The sequence below is a fragment of the Drosophila rhopaloa genome, unplaced genomic scaffold, assembly GCF_018152115.1.
Source record: "Drosophila rhopaloa isolate 14029-0021.01 unplaced genomic scaffold, ASM1815211v1 contig_163, whole genome shotgun sequence".
Taxonomy (NCBI): domain Eukaryota; kingdom Metazoa; phylum Arthropoda; class Insecta; order Diptera; family Drosophilidae; genus Drosophila; species Drosophila rhopaloa.
In genome coordinates, this window is record NW_025335043.1 from 12,113,857 (window position 1) to 12,129,478 (window position 15,622).

Consider the following 15,622-nt stretch of genomic DNA (forward strand, 5'->3'; position numbering starts at 1 on the left):
TTATTGGGCGGGTGAATAAAAAACAAGGAATTACATTTACTGTGCGGTTTGCATCACTTTATTGACAGATCTACAAACTACGGATAGTCACAATATCTACATAAACTCGTACAGTTACGTACATTAAACGGGGAAAACATTTTTTACGATAATACGCGATACGATCTTAACAACAATTAACGAACTCGATCCCGGAGGACCTTTACGTACAGAGATGATATACTATATTGCTGGAGTAAGATATTGATAGATTTTTCTGTTGCAGCTGCCCAAAGCTTCAAAGCGGGGGGCTAATCTCACGGCCCGATTGTGCGGAAGTTCTCTACTATGTATATATGCGATTACAATTCGTAAAATATATATTCTATTCACCTTTGATATTGTCGCTTGTCTTTGGAATTTCAGATTCTATAGTCTGCGGGGGGTTTTCACATTCGCTGACGAGCAAGATCAAAGACAGAAGATTGGGGAATGGTAATTAAAATAGAAAGAATCAGATTCAATTCGGTATCTTTTGTGCTGGCACTGGTATTGTCTGTGTGTGGATCTAAATGGACGGACTCTAATCGTGCGGTGATAATACTTTCAATTGGAAATGCTCTGTTAATTATTGGATCCCATGTGATCCGAGTGTGCGTACTTAATGGGACAAAGATCTATGGGCTCTATTTTTGGTTGTGTCTGCAGGCGAAAAAAGGGGGCGCAACGAAAGTGATTTTTCTTAAGCACCCGAGCAGCTGGATGCCGTCGATCTGTGCGGTCGGTTGCGGTTTCTTAGGCGTCTTGCCGCTGTTGCCGGGTGCTTTTTTTTCGGTTCTTTTTTTATTACTTTGGGCCAATTTGAAAGTCGCTCGTGAGTCAGTGAGTAGTAGTTGCCAAGTGCGTCGACAACCAGTTTCCACCGCCACGCTCCGTTTTCGTCTTCATCTCCGTCCCGTTTTGCCTGCCGAGAGATATCTCCTCACACCGCGGCGCATGATTGATGATTTATTCAGATTTTCGTCAATTGAAGAAGAGTGTGCCATCGATCATTTTTGCAGCCCGGGATGAAGGATTTCCGACTCGGACAGGTGTACACGCACGTTCGACAGGGAAATACTGCTTAGTTGCCATGGAAATTCCGCGAATGCAATCGATCGACTTGCTGAATATCTTTAGACACATTTGTCAACTTTCTTGGGAATTATTTGTTGGTCAAAGGCTTTGCTTTTGGCACGTCACGTAGTATGGGAAACGACAAAAAATAAATCATGACAAATCACAAGACACATAAACTTAATCTAGAGTGTGCTACAAGCACTAGACAAAAATAGAGGGACACTTATGCTAGGCAGAGAGTAAAATTCGGGAATTCAGGAAGTCCAATGTCCAGCTAAGCTCCTGCTGTTTTTTTTTTAAACATTGAGCACGGAATGCTTTTTGTTGCCACTGGAGGGCAGTTGCACGGCGATCACCGCCAGTCGTCCATCCCGGAGAGGCGCCAGGATGTGGGTGTTGCCCGGCGTCACCACCACCGTCTGGATGGGCACGTGCAGCGGAATGTCGAAAACGGGCTTTAAACTGCAAGTGGATATATTGACATTATTTAGTAGGGCTTAAAAGCATAAAAAGGAAACTAAAAAGAATTTTTTTTCCTATAATAGCCCGAAAAACTCCAACAAATTAGCTCAATTTTTAGGTTTTTTGATCAAAACCCTTGGAAATAATGATCAGATCTTGGAATGTAATACATCGTGGCATTCGTTATAAAATTTCCAATCTATTGGTATTCTCAGCTAAAAAATTTTATTTTGGCCCAATTTTTGATAAATTGATGATGTTACCCCTTATAAAAAATTCAAAAATCGCTAAAAAATAAATTTTTCTAAATCAACCGGGAATTGATTGAATAAGTTCCCAGCTGCACAAAACAGTCATTATTATGGCAGTGCGTCTTATTTTGGCAAAGTTACAACAAAAAACCCCTAAAAAATGTGATTTTAAATGTATTCTTTTAATGTCCAAAATCCGGAAAAATCAGCTCAATTTATCGGTTTTTTGATCAAAACCCTTGGAAATAATGGTCAGATCTTGGATTGTTATACATCGTTGAATTCGTTACAAAATTTCCAATCCATTGGTATTCTCAGCTAAAAAATTTTATTTTGGCCCATATTTTGCTTAAAATAATGATGTTACCCCTTATAAAAAATGCAAAAATCGGTCAAAAAATTATTTTTTCCAAATCAAGCTGGAATTGATTGTATAGGTTCTCAGTTGCACAAAACAGTCATTTTCTTGGTTGTGGGTCTTATTTTGGCAAAGTTACGACAAAAAACCCTTAAAAATGTGTTTTTAAATAAATGTTTTTAATGGCCAAAATCCGGGAAACATCAGTTTCTTTGTCGGTTTTTTAATCAAAACTGATGGAAATAATGGTCAGATCTAAGATTGTCATACCTCGTTAAATTCGTTACAAAATTTCCAATCTATTGGTATTCTCAGCTAAAAAATTTTTATTTTAACTGATTTTCGGAAAAAAACCAGGGGTTACCCCTTATAAAAAATGCGAAAATCACTCAAAAAATAAAATTTACCAAATCCACCTGGAATTGATTGTATAAGTTCACAGCTGCAAAAAACAGTCATTCTTTTGACTGTGTGTCTTTAAAGAAGTTAGAGCAAAAACCCCCTTTAAAAAATGTGTTTTTATGGCCAAAAGCACAGAAATAATAAACTGTACAAAATAAAAAAAAATTGGCCCAAATATAAAATTGTTCAAATCAACTTGCAAATTGCGTAGGTAAGTTCTGTGGAAATTTCTTACCCGTGTAGTCTGCTCATGGTGATGTCGCCGGCATCATCGGCCACCACGAGATAGTCGGAGGCACTGGCCAATCCGGTGACCCTGCCAGAAACATACTTGGAGCCCAGACTGCAGCCATTGATGCTGTAGACATGCACCGAGTGCGAGGTGTCGTCCAGAGCACTGAAGGCGATGTGACCTGTGGATAAAGGATAGCAAGTTGAGATTAAAAGACTTGGGTTTAACTTCTTCGGCGTTCTTTGATCGTATCATTTCCGATTTCAGAATGTAGGGCAGGGCGTAGTGGCGAGCATTTACGCAGTAGGCACCACTTTATGCTATTAGACGAGGTCCGGCCCACTCTGTGCTGATAACCTGGCATCGTCTAGAGACCATATCACATGGCGACATACTTCATACTACATACATACATGCCAGGCAATGCGTAGTTGCTCTTATCTGCCCAAGTATCTATATTATGCGGCGACTGTATATGTATCTGTATGCCAATGCCACCCAGCGAAACTCGTTCAGAAGGAAGAGCGACTAAATACCCTAGATTGGATCTGAATGAGCTTCCTAAAATGACCCGGCCACGCGCACAGATATAACTAGTAATAACCGTGTCTGGTTGGTTTTGGCCAATCTTAAAGTTCATTCAACAAAAAAATTCCCAAACTCGCCCGCAGTCACACACTCTTTATATATGTTGATCTTTATTGGGGCCTTTCGACGAAATTTACTACAACTATTTCATAAATTTTGTGCTGCGTATAAAAGAATTTAAAAATGAATGAATCGTCGGACGAACATGGGTGGCATGGGGAAATTGAGGGGATCGGTTCGGATGGTCGTGTGACTGGGTGACGTGCGATTCGTTCGCGGGGCTCGTTCGCCCCTCTGATTTGATTCCACTAACGACGCTGGGTTAATGCCAGAGAACCGAGTGTGGAGCACTCGTATGTGCACACACATGTATGTATAAGTACGTCGCGGGTTGATAGTCAATCAATGGATGCGATCGGGTCTTCATTAGCGGCTATGTAATTGACTGCGGCCCGACAAGAACGCAATTAAGTGCCCATCTTTGCCCTGGAAACTGAACTGGATTGACGTTTTTCGATTCGGTTTCAATATTTCTGAGCCGTTGACTGCCGGATGTTGCGAATTTATAATCAGAAGTAATTTTAATTCTTTCGATAAGCGACCGGCTGCATGCGTCCAATGCATAGTATATGTTTATATATGTATATATACGTTGGCTATATAAAATGCTTACTGGGGGGTAAGGGAAGGGGGTCATTCTATATGGCAGCGGCAGTATATCAATTTCCAAAAACCCAAGCTGATTGCCCGAAAATCGAGTGGCTTAACAAATCTATATGGCTGCATATTTAAAGAGCTCGATATACAAGCTGGCGCCATCGATTGACGTATTTCATTTTATTTGAATGCAAAGCAAACGAAATCGGAGGTTTACTTATTCGCATTATCACAAGACCAATATTGTATAACAAACAAAAATGAAAGTTAAGCACATGCAGCGAAATTTTAATTTTAAGAACGTAGAATTTCAGGTAATGGAATTGTTCTCTCTTGCTTTACACATTTAATGCGAAGTTTGCTCGTTTTTAAACAAATTTTAAAGGTAAACCCCTCAAAAATTAACCCAAAATGGTTGGAAATATTTATTGTAGTTTACGGAACTTTGCTATTCAGAAAGGAGACGTTTCCATTGACTCTGTATAATATTCCATACCAATAGTGATTTTAATAGGCTACGTCTTTTTATACAAATTTGACAAATAAGTGCAAATTTATTAGCTCTCTAACGAACTCATGCTAATCAAAAAGTGACTTATGAAATCTTTTCTAAAAATCATCGCCATAATAGGGCAATAATCAAAGGCATGTTAATTACTGCCAATGGATCATTGTCATAACATAATCGAATTTATATTGATTCAGGTCGGTAGAAGTGCGCAATTATGATATTCCGTTATCGGGCACGTACCATCGACAGTGATAGTTTCTTTTTGCAAAATTAAAAAAACCCTGATTTTTATTATATTGGCACCTTGACAGTGTTGCTATGAGGAACGTTGGGGAATTCCGAGGCACACATTTTGTTTGCCGACGGGCTGTCAAAGTCTTAACCTTGCGGGGGTTCGTATACTTTATGATCTGGCAGTGTTTAAGCAGGATTTAATTTGGATTAACGGCCCGTCGCCTTAGCGATAAGAAAGAGGGGGCAGTGCATGGGGAAAGTCGGACGATTTCCAACATCATAATGACATTCTACACTCTGCCGCATGGGCGACGCACATGGCCACACAATCACGTGATTCTCGTCGCCTCACTTATGTGGCAATTGCCGATAGGAGGGCTGATTAAATTGTTTGATTGCCCCTCTTCAAACATAATGGGAATGCTACGCAGTAGCACGTGAGTATTCCGTCGCTTCTTGGGAAGATTAGGGGCACCATGAGTGGACAGGCGGAAAGAGAGCTGATTTTATGAGATTATCGGTTTCAGGTGGTAATGTGGTCACACAAAAGCGAGCCGTCTCATGAGTCAGACAGCCAAGTGCCATTTCATTGGCTTAATCAATTCAAAGATAGCTCCTTGACAAGGTTCATATCAGTAGTACTTCACTGAGTCAATTACGATTTTGAAGAGAGTTTCAATTGCTTAAATTGATTAAAATTTGTGCAAGAATAGCAATGATATATGTTTGTGAATTTAATCATTTTATATAATAGCTATTGTAGGCGGACCTTTTTAAAATAAATTATAACTTAATCCAATTTTTAATATATGTATATAGTAAGGTCTAATTGATCAATTGAGTACCGTTTTCTCGTCCGCACAGTTAGCTAAAAGAAGGTTTTAGACTAAGAAAACCTTTAGGATTATAAATTTAGTTTTAATACCAAAAAACCATTTGCGTGTTATTGCTAGGATAAGCAACTTAGCTTAGTAATAATCACTTTTTAAAAAATGACTAGGTTTTTAATGAGCTTGACTTTTATTATGTGAATGCCTAAAATAACCTCTTCAAAACATTAAGGCATTGAATGGCAAAAAAAATAGGGGCATACTTTAAGGCGAAGTCAACAATGACTCTCAAACTATCACCAATGTACACAAGTGTTGTTATTTAGACAGTACGGATTTCCGAGTACAATAACTTTATACTTACCATGATAAGAAAGGGTCACAAAAGAGATTTGCACACATGACTCGGTGCATCCAATGGGCTTGAGTGTCCTCACAAATTGACCCTCCTGCAGTGTATACACATTGACAGTACCATCCTAAAGAGAAGAACATTAAGATTATAAGTCGATGTTCTTCAAGGATTATAAACTGCTACCTACCAGCGATCCAGAGACCACCAGATCCAGCTCCGTGTAGATTGCCACACTGGAGATGGCATCATCGTGGCCATAGAGCACTGTCAGGGGCTTGGGTGAGTAGTTGTTCTGTGTATTCAGCTGGGTAATCGCCTGCAGGTGCGACTGACCCGTCAGGGCGTGAACTGGAATGTTGCTGGTGGATCCACCGCCACCCTGTTGATTCGCCTGGATGCTCCACACAATACAGGTGCAGTCACGGGATCCAGTGACTAAGTACGAGCCACAATTGTCTAGCGCTATGCAGGTGATGATGTCCAGGTGACGTGTCACCGAAGCCACCGCCTTTCCTTTGTTCAGATTGTATACTCTTAAAGAATTATCCCAGATTCCACCGGCATACAGGAGCTTGCCATCCGTGCTTACGGCAAAAAGTTGTGAGTGCGGCGGCTGGGAGGAGTGGAATGGTCCAAAGACCCGCTTACGGTTCCTTTAAGGAAATTTTACAATTAACATTTCTCTTATATCAATTTTAAAAGAGCCACATACTTTAGATTAGCTGTTGTGGCATCGATTTCCAGCAGGAATCCATGCTCCTTATCAAACGATAGCCATGAATTGCAACCCAGGATGGTAGACTTCGATACGCTGACTAGAACATCGGGACTTAGCTGGAGGAAGGAGCGTGGAGGACTGCGAGGCGGACTCAGGTACACGATGGGATCCTTGGGCGTAGACAGCTCGCAATCGTATTGCACTACCTTGTCGAGGAACTGGGTAAGATCCGGCCTTCGCAGCTCGGCACGTACAAGCTTCATAGATGTTTCATCCTGCGTGAGACGTCGTGGATGTGGCTCCCGAAGCAACTGCGAAGGCACCTGGCCAAAGTTGTTGATCATTCCTAGATTAAATAAATCAAACCGTAAGTTAATGACTAAGATATTGTAAGAATTAACCCACCTTCAACCGCCTCCCGTTCCACAGGATTGGTGATCTTGTCCAGATCTACGGCGCCCTCATAAGAGCAATAGTAAAAGACGTTTAAAGCCTCGGCGGCCTTGGGTCCCTTTTGCTTGTAGCCAAAGATCAGGTCGATCCAGTGGTGCAGGTGCTGGCTCACATACTCTGACTCCAAAGCCCGCCGGTGTATGGCTATGAACTCCTCAGGAGTGTTAGCCCAGGCGGGCAGTATGACATCATCCACCTTTTCTTTGGTTATTTGCAGGTGGCCCAAGTCAAATCTAAATTAGAGATTTAATTTAGTAAGTAAGTAAGACTTAAAAGATTCCCCTTACTTGTTCATATTTTTGAGGAACTCTGGGAAGTAAAAGAACTCGGGTATCAGCTCCTTTACATCGTTGGGATTGTCCATTAGCAGCTTCCAAGTCTGAGGTATAGAGTGGAATTGTCGATCGGCCACATCGAAGCGACCGCTTTGCAGCTCAATGTGCAGTGAGGTAAAAGGTTCCACGCGGAGCAAGTAGTGAAGCACGCCCGCCGAGTTTGAGTAGTGGGTTCCATAGTGAAACTTGGGTATGGCACCAGACGGATCTTCAAATGAGTCGTATTTGCCTCGCACCTCGGCCTCGTTTTTGGGGTTTATCTATTGGGGAAATAGAGTAATTAATTACAGATTTATTTGGTAAAAAATCTAAGTAGAACTTACGCATCCAATGGGTTTGGATAGGTCACGGAAGGATTTGGGATCTGTCAGATCCAACACGTCGCTGGTATAGTCAGCAAGGATCCAGGGGAAGACGGGGTACTGGCTTAAATCGTTATAGGATCGACCTGGAAAAAGTTCAGTAAATTTTTTTTAAAAATTAGACTAAGGTACAGGTATTAATTTCTTACCTGCGATGGTGTTTAGGTACATCAAGTATTCGAAATTGGAGATCTCGCGATTGATCCATCTCTGTGTAAGGCCCGAGGCTCTCAGCAGCTCAGCTGGAGATCTTCCCGAGCCATAAAGGATATTTGGAAGAGGCAGACCCACGATTTTGGTAAATACTTTGTTACGTGTCTGAAAATATACGATTAGTTTCATTAATTCAATATTAAACTAAGCTATTAACCGAGAAAGACCTACTTTTGTTGTGAAGTTAAGGAAATAGCTGGTCTGATCCACCAGAAAGATTTCCAGAGCACTCCTGCGCAGGTTGTACTTCCTTAGATGCACTTCGCGTATCTTGTTGGTGGAGAATCTGAAGTCGTGTTTGGATCCATCGTCCGTTGGCGGGCTCAAATCGACAAAGGTGAATACGGTCTGGTTGACCTCGATGCGTCCCTTCACCTTGGTCATCAGGGTGATCAGCTCACAGTCCTGTGACATGACTAGTTTCTCCAGCGCCACATCCTGTTGCGCCTGCGTGTCGATTAGCTGGCGCAGCTCCTCCTCCAGTTGGGAACTCTCGTCGTCCGCCAGGAAATCGCGCACTACAGCATTCTTTATGGTGGAGTCAAACTCTGAGATTTCCCTGTGTTTAATATAGGTTTAGTTTTGTATTATCATTTTTCAAATTGGTTGGGCTTACTTGGTGTCATAAGCACTGGTTGCATTGTCGCGCAGATTGGCAGCATTCTCGTGTTTATTTGGGTATAATTGAGGCTCTAACTTTAGCCGCATCCGGGCCACGTTCTCATGTGGCGATAGCTTCCAGAACTCCTCCTCCAAGTCCCTGAAATTTAAAAAAAATAAAAGGTATTTTAAAAGAAAGTCTTCTACAAAATAACCATTGTAAAGATAGAAGACTAAAAATCCCAGGCAAGAAACCAAATAAAGAACCTTTGCTTTAAATCTATAAAGAATTCAGGAAATCTTAACTTAGGGAGGATATATCTTTCAAGGAAATATCTATAAATTATTAAAATACAATAATTTGTTTTCAGAATTTTTATTTATTTTGGGTTTTGCGATGAAAGTTATTTTGTAGCTCGACAATGATTAATCGAATATGTACAGATGAAAGTCCTTTGTCGAGTTGGGGTCAATCCTTCCTTTCCGGCTCCTTTTCCTCCTCCTTAGGCAACGATGGGGGCGGCCAGGGTCTTGGCGAACACGGGAGCGACTGGGGCAGCAGCCACCACGGGAGCAGCCACGGTCTTGGCCAGAACTGGAGCCACTGGGGCAACAGCCACTGGCACATCCTTCTGCACCACTGCGTTGAATCCGTTGATGGAGTCGGCGTAGTAGCTGACAATGCGACGGGAACCATCGGGCTCGATCAGGGAGTAGGATCCGCGCACGATATCACCATCACGGGTCTCCTCCTGGGTCTTGGAGTCACCGGTCAGCGTATCCTGGACATCGTAGGCGAACTTGTACTGGGGGTGAGCATCCACGATCTCGGTGGCGATGGGTGCAGCCACTGGAGCGGCCAGGGGAGCGGCAACGGCGGCAACTGGAGCAGCCAGGGGAGCGGCAACCGGAGCAGCCAAAGGAGCAGCAACTGGAGCAGCCAGAGGAGCGGCAACTGGGGCAGCCAGGCGGGCAGCAACTGGGGCAACTGGAGCGGCGAATGGAGCGGCGAAGGGTCCAGCGGCGAAAGGAGCGGCGGCGTAGGTCTTGGCCACCAAGGGAGCAGGTCCAGCCACCAGAGGGGCGTTGTATCCCAGAGGGGCATTGTATGCCAGAGGAGCGTTGTATCCCAGAGGGGCGGAGTACGCAGCCGGAGCGAAGTACGGAGCAGCTCCCAGAGGGGCGGAGTAGGCCAGAGGAGCACCCAGAGGAGCGGCGGCCAGAGGAGCGCCAACCAGACCAGCCTGAGCGGACAGGGCCATCGAGGAGAGGACTGCAACAACCTGCAAGAAGAGTGGTGGAACCCAGGTTAATCTCCTGACCTGGTGGGTCCAGCAACCATCACACCATCACTTACCGTCAAAGGATTCATTGTAAGGCTTGGGTGGGGTTTAGTGCGATTGTCACCGTCGGTTATCGAAAATGAACTGACATACCTTTGACAAAAAAACCACGACTTTTATACCAGATGCGTTCGCGAAATTTGCATGCGGCACTCAGTTGAGGGAGCTGCGTACCAATTGCGTATGGTAGCCCATTGTCCCAACTCCTTGCCCCTCATCATCATCATCACCACCACATTTTTTTGGGGCCTCTTCCTACCCAGCGTTTTTGCTTTGGCTGCGTCTGCTTCTGCGTCTGGGCTTTGATCCAAATTCGCGGCACGTACTCCAATTTTCAGTCGTCTTGCTGCTACACCAAGTTTTCATTTTTATTTGCCACTGTTTTTGCCTTGTTCGGATCGAAAGTGAATGCGATTTGATTAAATTTCGGAGCAGTAGTTTTCGGTAATTGTCATGCAGGTTCCATCCAATGGCAATGCTTTTAATTTTCCTTTACACCAAAAACGCGAGACTTTAATTAAGATACTTGATTGAACACGGGTTGACAAGGGTTCACACTTTAGGAATTAAAATTATTAAAAGGTATTTTCGAAGAATATGGTACATGAAGATATCAATCATTCTGTATATAATGACATGACTGTGTTGATAGTATATAATAAATTGGAAAGTTTCTGGTACACTTTATTGGGTATCAATTACAAATGCTAATTAGCTACAACCTGTACATAATAAGGTTGTTTCCCCAAAGACTTTGGTTTCACTTAACCAAGTGAAACTGGGTCAATGTACCCCAGGAATATCGATTAGATAAGGTATTGTATTGGTTTTATTTTCCAAACAGTCTTACAAGGAAGTGGTGATACAATAGATTTTAGTTTAATTTCTGTGTTAACAGAACTCCAATATTTAGAGTGTGAAATGAAGGAGTATTATACTTTGGGTCATCAAGATTCAACTAATTTCAATTTAATTTCATTATTCCTTATTCACTATGAATTTCTTTATTTATTAATATAAAATATATGATTAAGGTATAAGATTTTAGAGAAGAGGATCAGATTGAAAAGGTAATTCTTGTCAATAATTTAAAATTTTGTCTCATGAAATTGTTTACCAAAATTTCGAATCTTTGGTATTTGCTTAACTTATTGGTTGATTAAAGATTCCCCATCGATTCCGTGCTGTAACTGGTGGCGGGTTTCGAGTTCGTGACTCTTTTCCGAAATGCAACCAACGACCTTGCGACTTGTTGGCTGCGGATTCACATCGGAGAGGCCCAGAGAGAGCCGGAGAAACGGAGAGAGAGCCCAAAACTTGGCAACAGATCGCGGGATTATTCATTGGCCTGACTTGCTAACGGTTGTCGACGTAGATCGTCGCCACCGGAAACCAGCATGGATATAAAGTCGTCCAATTTGGCCAAAGCGAATGGAATGCTCCACTGCCATTTAAGCAGTTCCTTGCCCAATCCACCGATTCTGCTCTGAGATGAGAATTAATTAAAAGTAGACGAAGTATTGGCCACTGCCACTTAGCTGCCAATTTTGGGCAAGGTCGCAGCGGTTAAAGCTTCCAAATGCCGGCTAGTTGCCTTTTGGCCCGATCGAGGCAATTACGGTGGCTAAGTGACCGGCTCAGAAATGTGGGCGCTGGTTTGGCTGGGTGGAAATAAGATCGGCGAGGGGTTAATGCGTGTGTGCGAGTGCGTAATTGCGCCTGCGCACCGCCCATTCCCCCTCCTCCAAAAAAAACCATCGAAACTTGCCATTTTCGTTTTCTAATTAAACGAGTGGCCAGCGAACGATTGATCTTGTTTTGATACTCTAAAAGTGGGTACCTCACTTTATACTTGCAAGTTACTTAGCCATAAAATCACACATACGACACGTAAGCCAGCTCAAATTTGCTTTCGTTTAGGCAACATGGCGTGTGAGTAATAAGCTGCATAACTAAATTGAAGGCATTCAAATTAGTTATTTAATTTTTCTGGGATTTTTATTAAGCGCTTTTATAAACATAATAGAAAATTGAATAAATTTCCTTTGTTCTAATAGAGAATTTATTTTACCCGAAGATAAAAAAAAATAATAATTGATATTATATTATTATTTAATTTAAACTCGTTTAATTAATAAAGTTCCAAAACTTAAAAGTATTAATTTATAGATGTGTTTGAAATTTGTATGGTTAAATTAAGGGTACTCCTAGTTACTAAAATCTATTCTCCTGTTCTTGTAGCAACTGCAACTGTCCCAACATGAGGCAGCTATTACATCAGACAAAGTTCGGCTGGAGAACCTGAGAATGTGCCGAAAAACAGCGAAAAAATGAAACCAGATTGGTCAGCGGAAAACGAGTCTGGTGTTGGTGGTATCTGGGTATCTTGGAGCGGCGCTCTTGAACGGCCAGACTGAAATGGATTTCGGTGAGTGGTGTGGTGTGGTGTGCTGCTGCCACTGCAGCAGCATCAGCTATTCCATTGAGAAAAGCCCGCACTCATGATGAAATCCGCACCAGAAACACGAAATCCGCCATCAGCGATGAGGTCTGGGGTGCAAGATCGAGATCGAGATCGGGCAGTCACCAAATGAGACGCAATTGTCACTCTGCCCATTAGATTGTCCAGTTTTTTTAGTTGGTAGCTGCCGCCAGTTGGCGAATATAAAACTGAAGAGTTGGCGGAAAATGCATCTCACATTTGAGCTGAGTTCTCGTAGTGCAGACACCTCCAAACCAGAGCTCCCTCTATCACATCCTTTGCCATGTTTGCCCAGGTGAGTTGGCCAGGATTGGGTTGCCTAGTTGGCTTTGCTGATCAAGGAATTCCTCGCCAGAGTCTGTTCGTTTTGGGACTGATCCTGTCCGCGGTGGTGGCCATCCCCATCGATCCCTATGGACTGTCTTCGCCGGGACTCTCCTATGCGTCGCCCAAGTTGCTAGCTGCTCCGGCTATTTCGTATGCCGCTCCTGCCATTTCGTATGCTGCTCCTAAACTCCTGGCTGCTCCTGCCATCTCGTATGCCGCTCCTTCCATCTCCTATGCTGCTCCCAAGCTCCTGGCTGCTCCCGTCGCCGTGGCCAAGGTGGCCGTGGCGGAGCCCTACGATCCCAATCCCCAGTATAGCTTCTCGTACGGAGTAACCGATCACCACACTGGTGATTCCAAGCAGCAGGAGGAGACCCTGGTCAACGGTGTGGTCCATGGCAGCTATTCCCTGGCCGAGCCCGATGGCTCCATCCGCAAGGTGACCTACACCGCCGACAAGGTCAATGGATTCAATGCCGTGGTGGAGAAGAAGGGCGTGGCCGCGGTGGCGATCGCCAAGCCCGCCATCGCAGTTGCCGCAGTTCCCGCCATCACCAAGATCGGATACGCCTCGGCGCCTGGTCTCAGTCTGGGTGGATACCACTAATCGGTTGGATTGGATGAAACCGAGCGATGACAAACTTTAGCCTAGTTGTAGGACCGTTGTTGAATAGTTCTAATGCATTAGCAACATAACCCCGATTAATCCACTCTTCTGTCAGTCAAAACCCGAAACCCGAAACACAAGGACGTGCGTGCTGTTGCCACCCGCTGTTGACCCACATTCCCCATCTCCGATCGGTCGGACGATTGGACACTATATCACCGCCACCACAGACTACGTTTAGGGATACCGTTCTGGGGATCTGGGGAACGGCTATCGGCCACTTAGTGAATTAGTATCTGCATCTACTGAATAAAAGTTTCGGTACAAAAAAAATGATTGGATACCTTGTTTTATTTCTTGTAAAGGATAAAAGGGGTAAAGGAATTCAAAAACGAATTATGGAATGATATTATTTTGTTTTTATACCACAAGAGTAAACGATATAGTTTATTTATTCTGCAGTTTTCAAAACATTTGATACATAAAAATCTATTTATTGTAGAACACTAAAATTCTTTATTATTACTTGTTCCCATTCAAAATTGTGTAGTTTGTTAAAGAAACAACCCAAAAATGCTCCATTTTTCCCAGCCAAACTTGATTCATCGTTGGGGTAGGTTCAGAGTCGAAGTCTCAAGCTCTAGATTTTAAATGCCGATCACGTAGTGTCAACTATATTTACGGTTATCACAATTCATATTGGAGGGGAGAATTGTGCAAGTTGGGCGCCTTTTGTTGGCACGTCCATTGGGTAAACCTTTTTGCAGGGGCTAGACCCAGAAATGGGCCATTACGTCAGCAAATGGATTCGTTTTTGGCAGCAGTTGCTACACGACGCATGGCATCGATGGGAATGGGGAGGCCCTTTATAACCCCGATCCATTGGCAACTGAAGGCAGTTCCGACAGCATTGTCAAGCCACCAGCACACCAAAAAAACCACTAGTAATCCAGCAAATCTAGTCATGGCCCTGATCAAGGTGAGTTAATTGAGTCCTTGTCCAGGAATATGATTTTCTAAAGATGTGATTCCCCTTTAGATCACCCTAATCTGCTGCGCTTTGATCGCCGCCATCGAGTGTGCCCTGCTCCCAGCCGGAGTTCCAGTGGGAGTTCCCCTGAACACCGAGGTGGATCCGCATCCACAGTACGCCTTCGCCTATAATGTCCAGGATGCCATCACCGGGGACAGCAAGAGCCAGCAGGAGGTGCGGGATGGCGACGTGGTGAAGGGTTCCTACTCCGTGGTGGATGCCGATGGATCTCTGCGCACCGTCTTCTACACCGCCGATCCCATCAACGGATTCAATGCGGTAGTGCAGCGTGGACCAGTTCCGGTGGCTCCTCGTCCATTGGTGGCTCCAGTGGCTGGTCCTTTGCTGGGCTAGGAACTCAATCTTGTAGAGCTTAAATCACTGCTTGTTAACTAGCTTTTACATAACTTATTGTCTGATCCTTAGTCCGTTGTAAACTCATTTACCAATTAATAATAAATTCACTAAGCCAAAGATATGAATGACATTAAGGTTTTTTCGCATCCGAATAAAATATGACTTCACCTATGTTGATTACTCATTTGATGACGCATAATTTGGGAGAAAACATAAGTATTGGCGTCTATAGCCGATTAATTACTACAATTAATCAAAAGTGCAAAACACTCTTAGTAGTTCACTCTAGTAAATTCAAAAACTAGTTTACATTTACACCTATCCATTTTATTAATTAGTGAGCTGATCATGCAAGGCCCCAAGGCCTAAAATTTTACTAGCTCAGTCAATGATAATGAACTAAATTAAAACATGCGAAAAGTAGTTCAATTTAACAAGAAATTAAGTAGATATTTTTTCAAGATCAAAATTTGCGTGTCAATAAGATGAAGAACATGTAATTTTGAACTTGAAACTAACCAGCAAACTCACCATTGAATTTGTTTGTAATTACAGGTTGTCAAAAGTGACAAATAAATATGTGATGAATATAACTACTAAATTTACAGACATCACTTTGTGCAAACTTAGTTTTTTATTTCATACGTAACAAAAGACTAATCCCCCGAAGAAAGCTGACCCATATCGCAGGCCAATTTTCCCTTACATAAGAAACCAATCTTAAATGGTAATCTCCCCCCAGCTGTCCCACGCCCAAAGAACTCTTCCACTCCAAATAAATACATTCACTCGCTGGCCCAACACGCACTCAAAT

At 43.1% G+C, this 15,622-nt stretch overlaps 4 protein-coding genes across 5 annotated transcripts in view; 2 read left to right on the forward strand and 2 right to left on the reverse strand.

Moving 5' to 3' along the window:
* Positions 1 to 30: 30 nt before the first annotated feature.
* The window catches only part of LOC108048392 (neurobeachin-like protein 1), a 33,113-nt gene continuing 17,521 nt past the window's right edge, over positions 31 to 15,622 (reverse strand). For both annotated transcript variants that reach the window (XM_044458019.1, XM_044458018.1), the window contains 11 exons: positions 8,676 to 8,819; positions 8,231 to 8,618; positions 7,996 to 8,164; positions 7,808 to 7,932; positions 7,437 to 7,744; positions 7,102 to 7,382; positions 6,691 to 7,042; positions 6,166 to 6,631; positions 5,988 to 6,102; positions 2,807 to 2,984; positions 31 to 1,560 (listed from right to left, as the gene is read on the reverse strand). In XM_044458019.1, the coding sequence (XP_044313954.1) occupies positions 1,395 to 1,560; positions 2,807 to 2,984; positions 5,988 to 6,102; positions 6,166 to 6,631; positions 6,691 to 7,042; positions 7,102 to 7,382; positions 7,437 to 7,744; positions 7,808 to 7,932; positions 7,996 to 8,164; positions 8,231 to 8,618; positions 8,676 to 8,819 (2,692 nt within the window). In that variant the 3' untranslated portion in view covers positions 31 to 1,394. The remainder of the gene's footprint in view (positions 1,561 to 2,806; positions 2,985 to 5,987; positions 6,103 to 6,165; positions 6,632 to 6,690; positions 7,043 to 7,101; positions 7,383 to 7,436; positions 7,745 to 7,807; positions 7,933 to 7,995; positions 8,165 to 8,230; positions 8,619 to 8,675; positions 8,820 to 15,622) is intronic.
* LOC108048394 (cuticle protein 21) lies at positions 9,020 to 10,114 on the reverse strand. The gene is made up of 2 exons (XM_017128995.2): positions 10,017 to 10,114; positions 9,020 to 9,942 (listed from the first exon to the last, which is right to left on the reverse strand). The coding sequence occupies exons 1-2, from the start codon at positions 10,029 to 10,031 to the stop codon at positions 9,163 to 9,165; spliced, it is 795 nt and encodes a 264-aa protein (XP_016984484.1). The 5' UTR covers positions 10,032 to 10,114; the 3' UTR covers positions 9,020 to 9,162.
* Positions 12,602 to 13,666, forward strand: LOC108048395 (larval cuticle protein A2B). The gene is made up of 2 exons (XM_017128996.2): positions 12,602 to 12,779; positions 12,840 to 13,666. The coding sequence occupies exons 1-2, from the start codon at positions 12,768 to 12,770 to the stop codon at positions 13,416 to 13,418; spliced, it is 591 nt and encodes a 196-aa protein (XP_016984485.1). The 5' UTR covers positions 12,602 to 12,767; the 3' UTR covers positions 13,419 to 13,666.
* LOC108043714 (cuticle protein 21) lies at positions 14,328 to 14,936 on the forward strand. Its single transcript, XM_044458022.1, has 2 exons — positions 14,328 to 14,397; positions 14,458 to 14,936. The coding sequence occupies exons 1-2, from the start codon at positions 14,383 to 14,385 to the stop codon at positions 14,803 to 14,805; spliced, it is 363 nt and encodes a 120-aa protein (XP_044313957.1). The 5' UTR covers positions 14,328 to 14,382; the 3' UTR covers positions 14,806 to 14,936.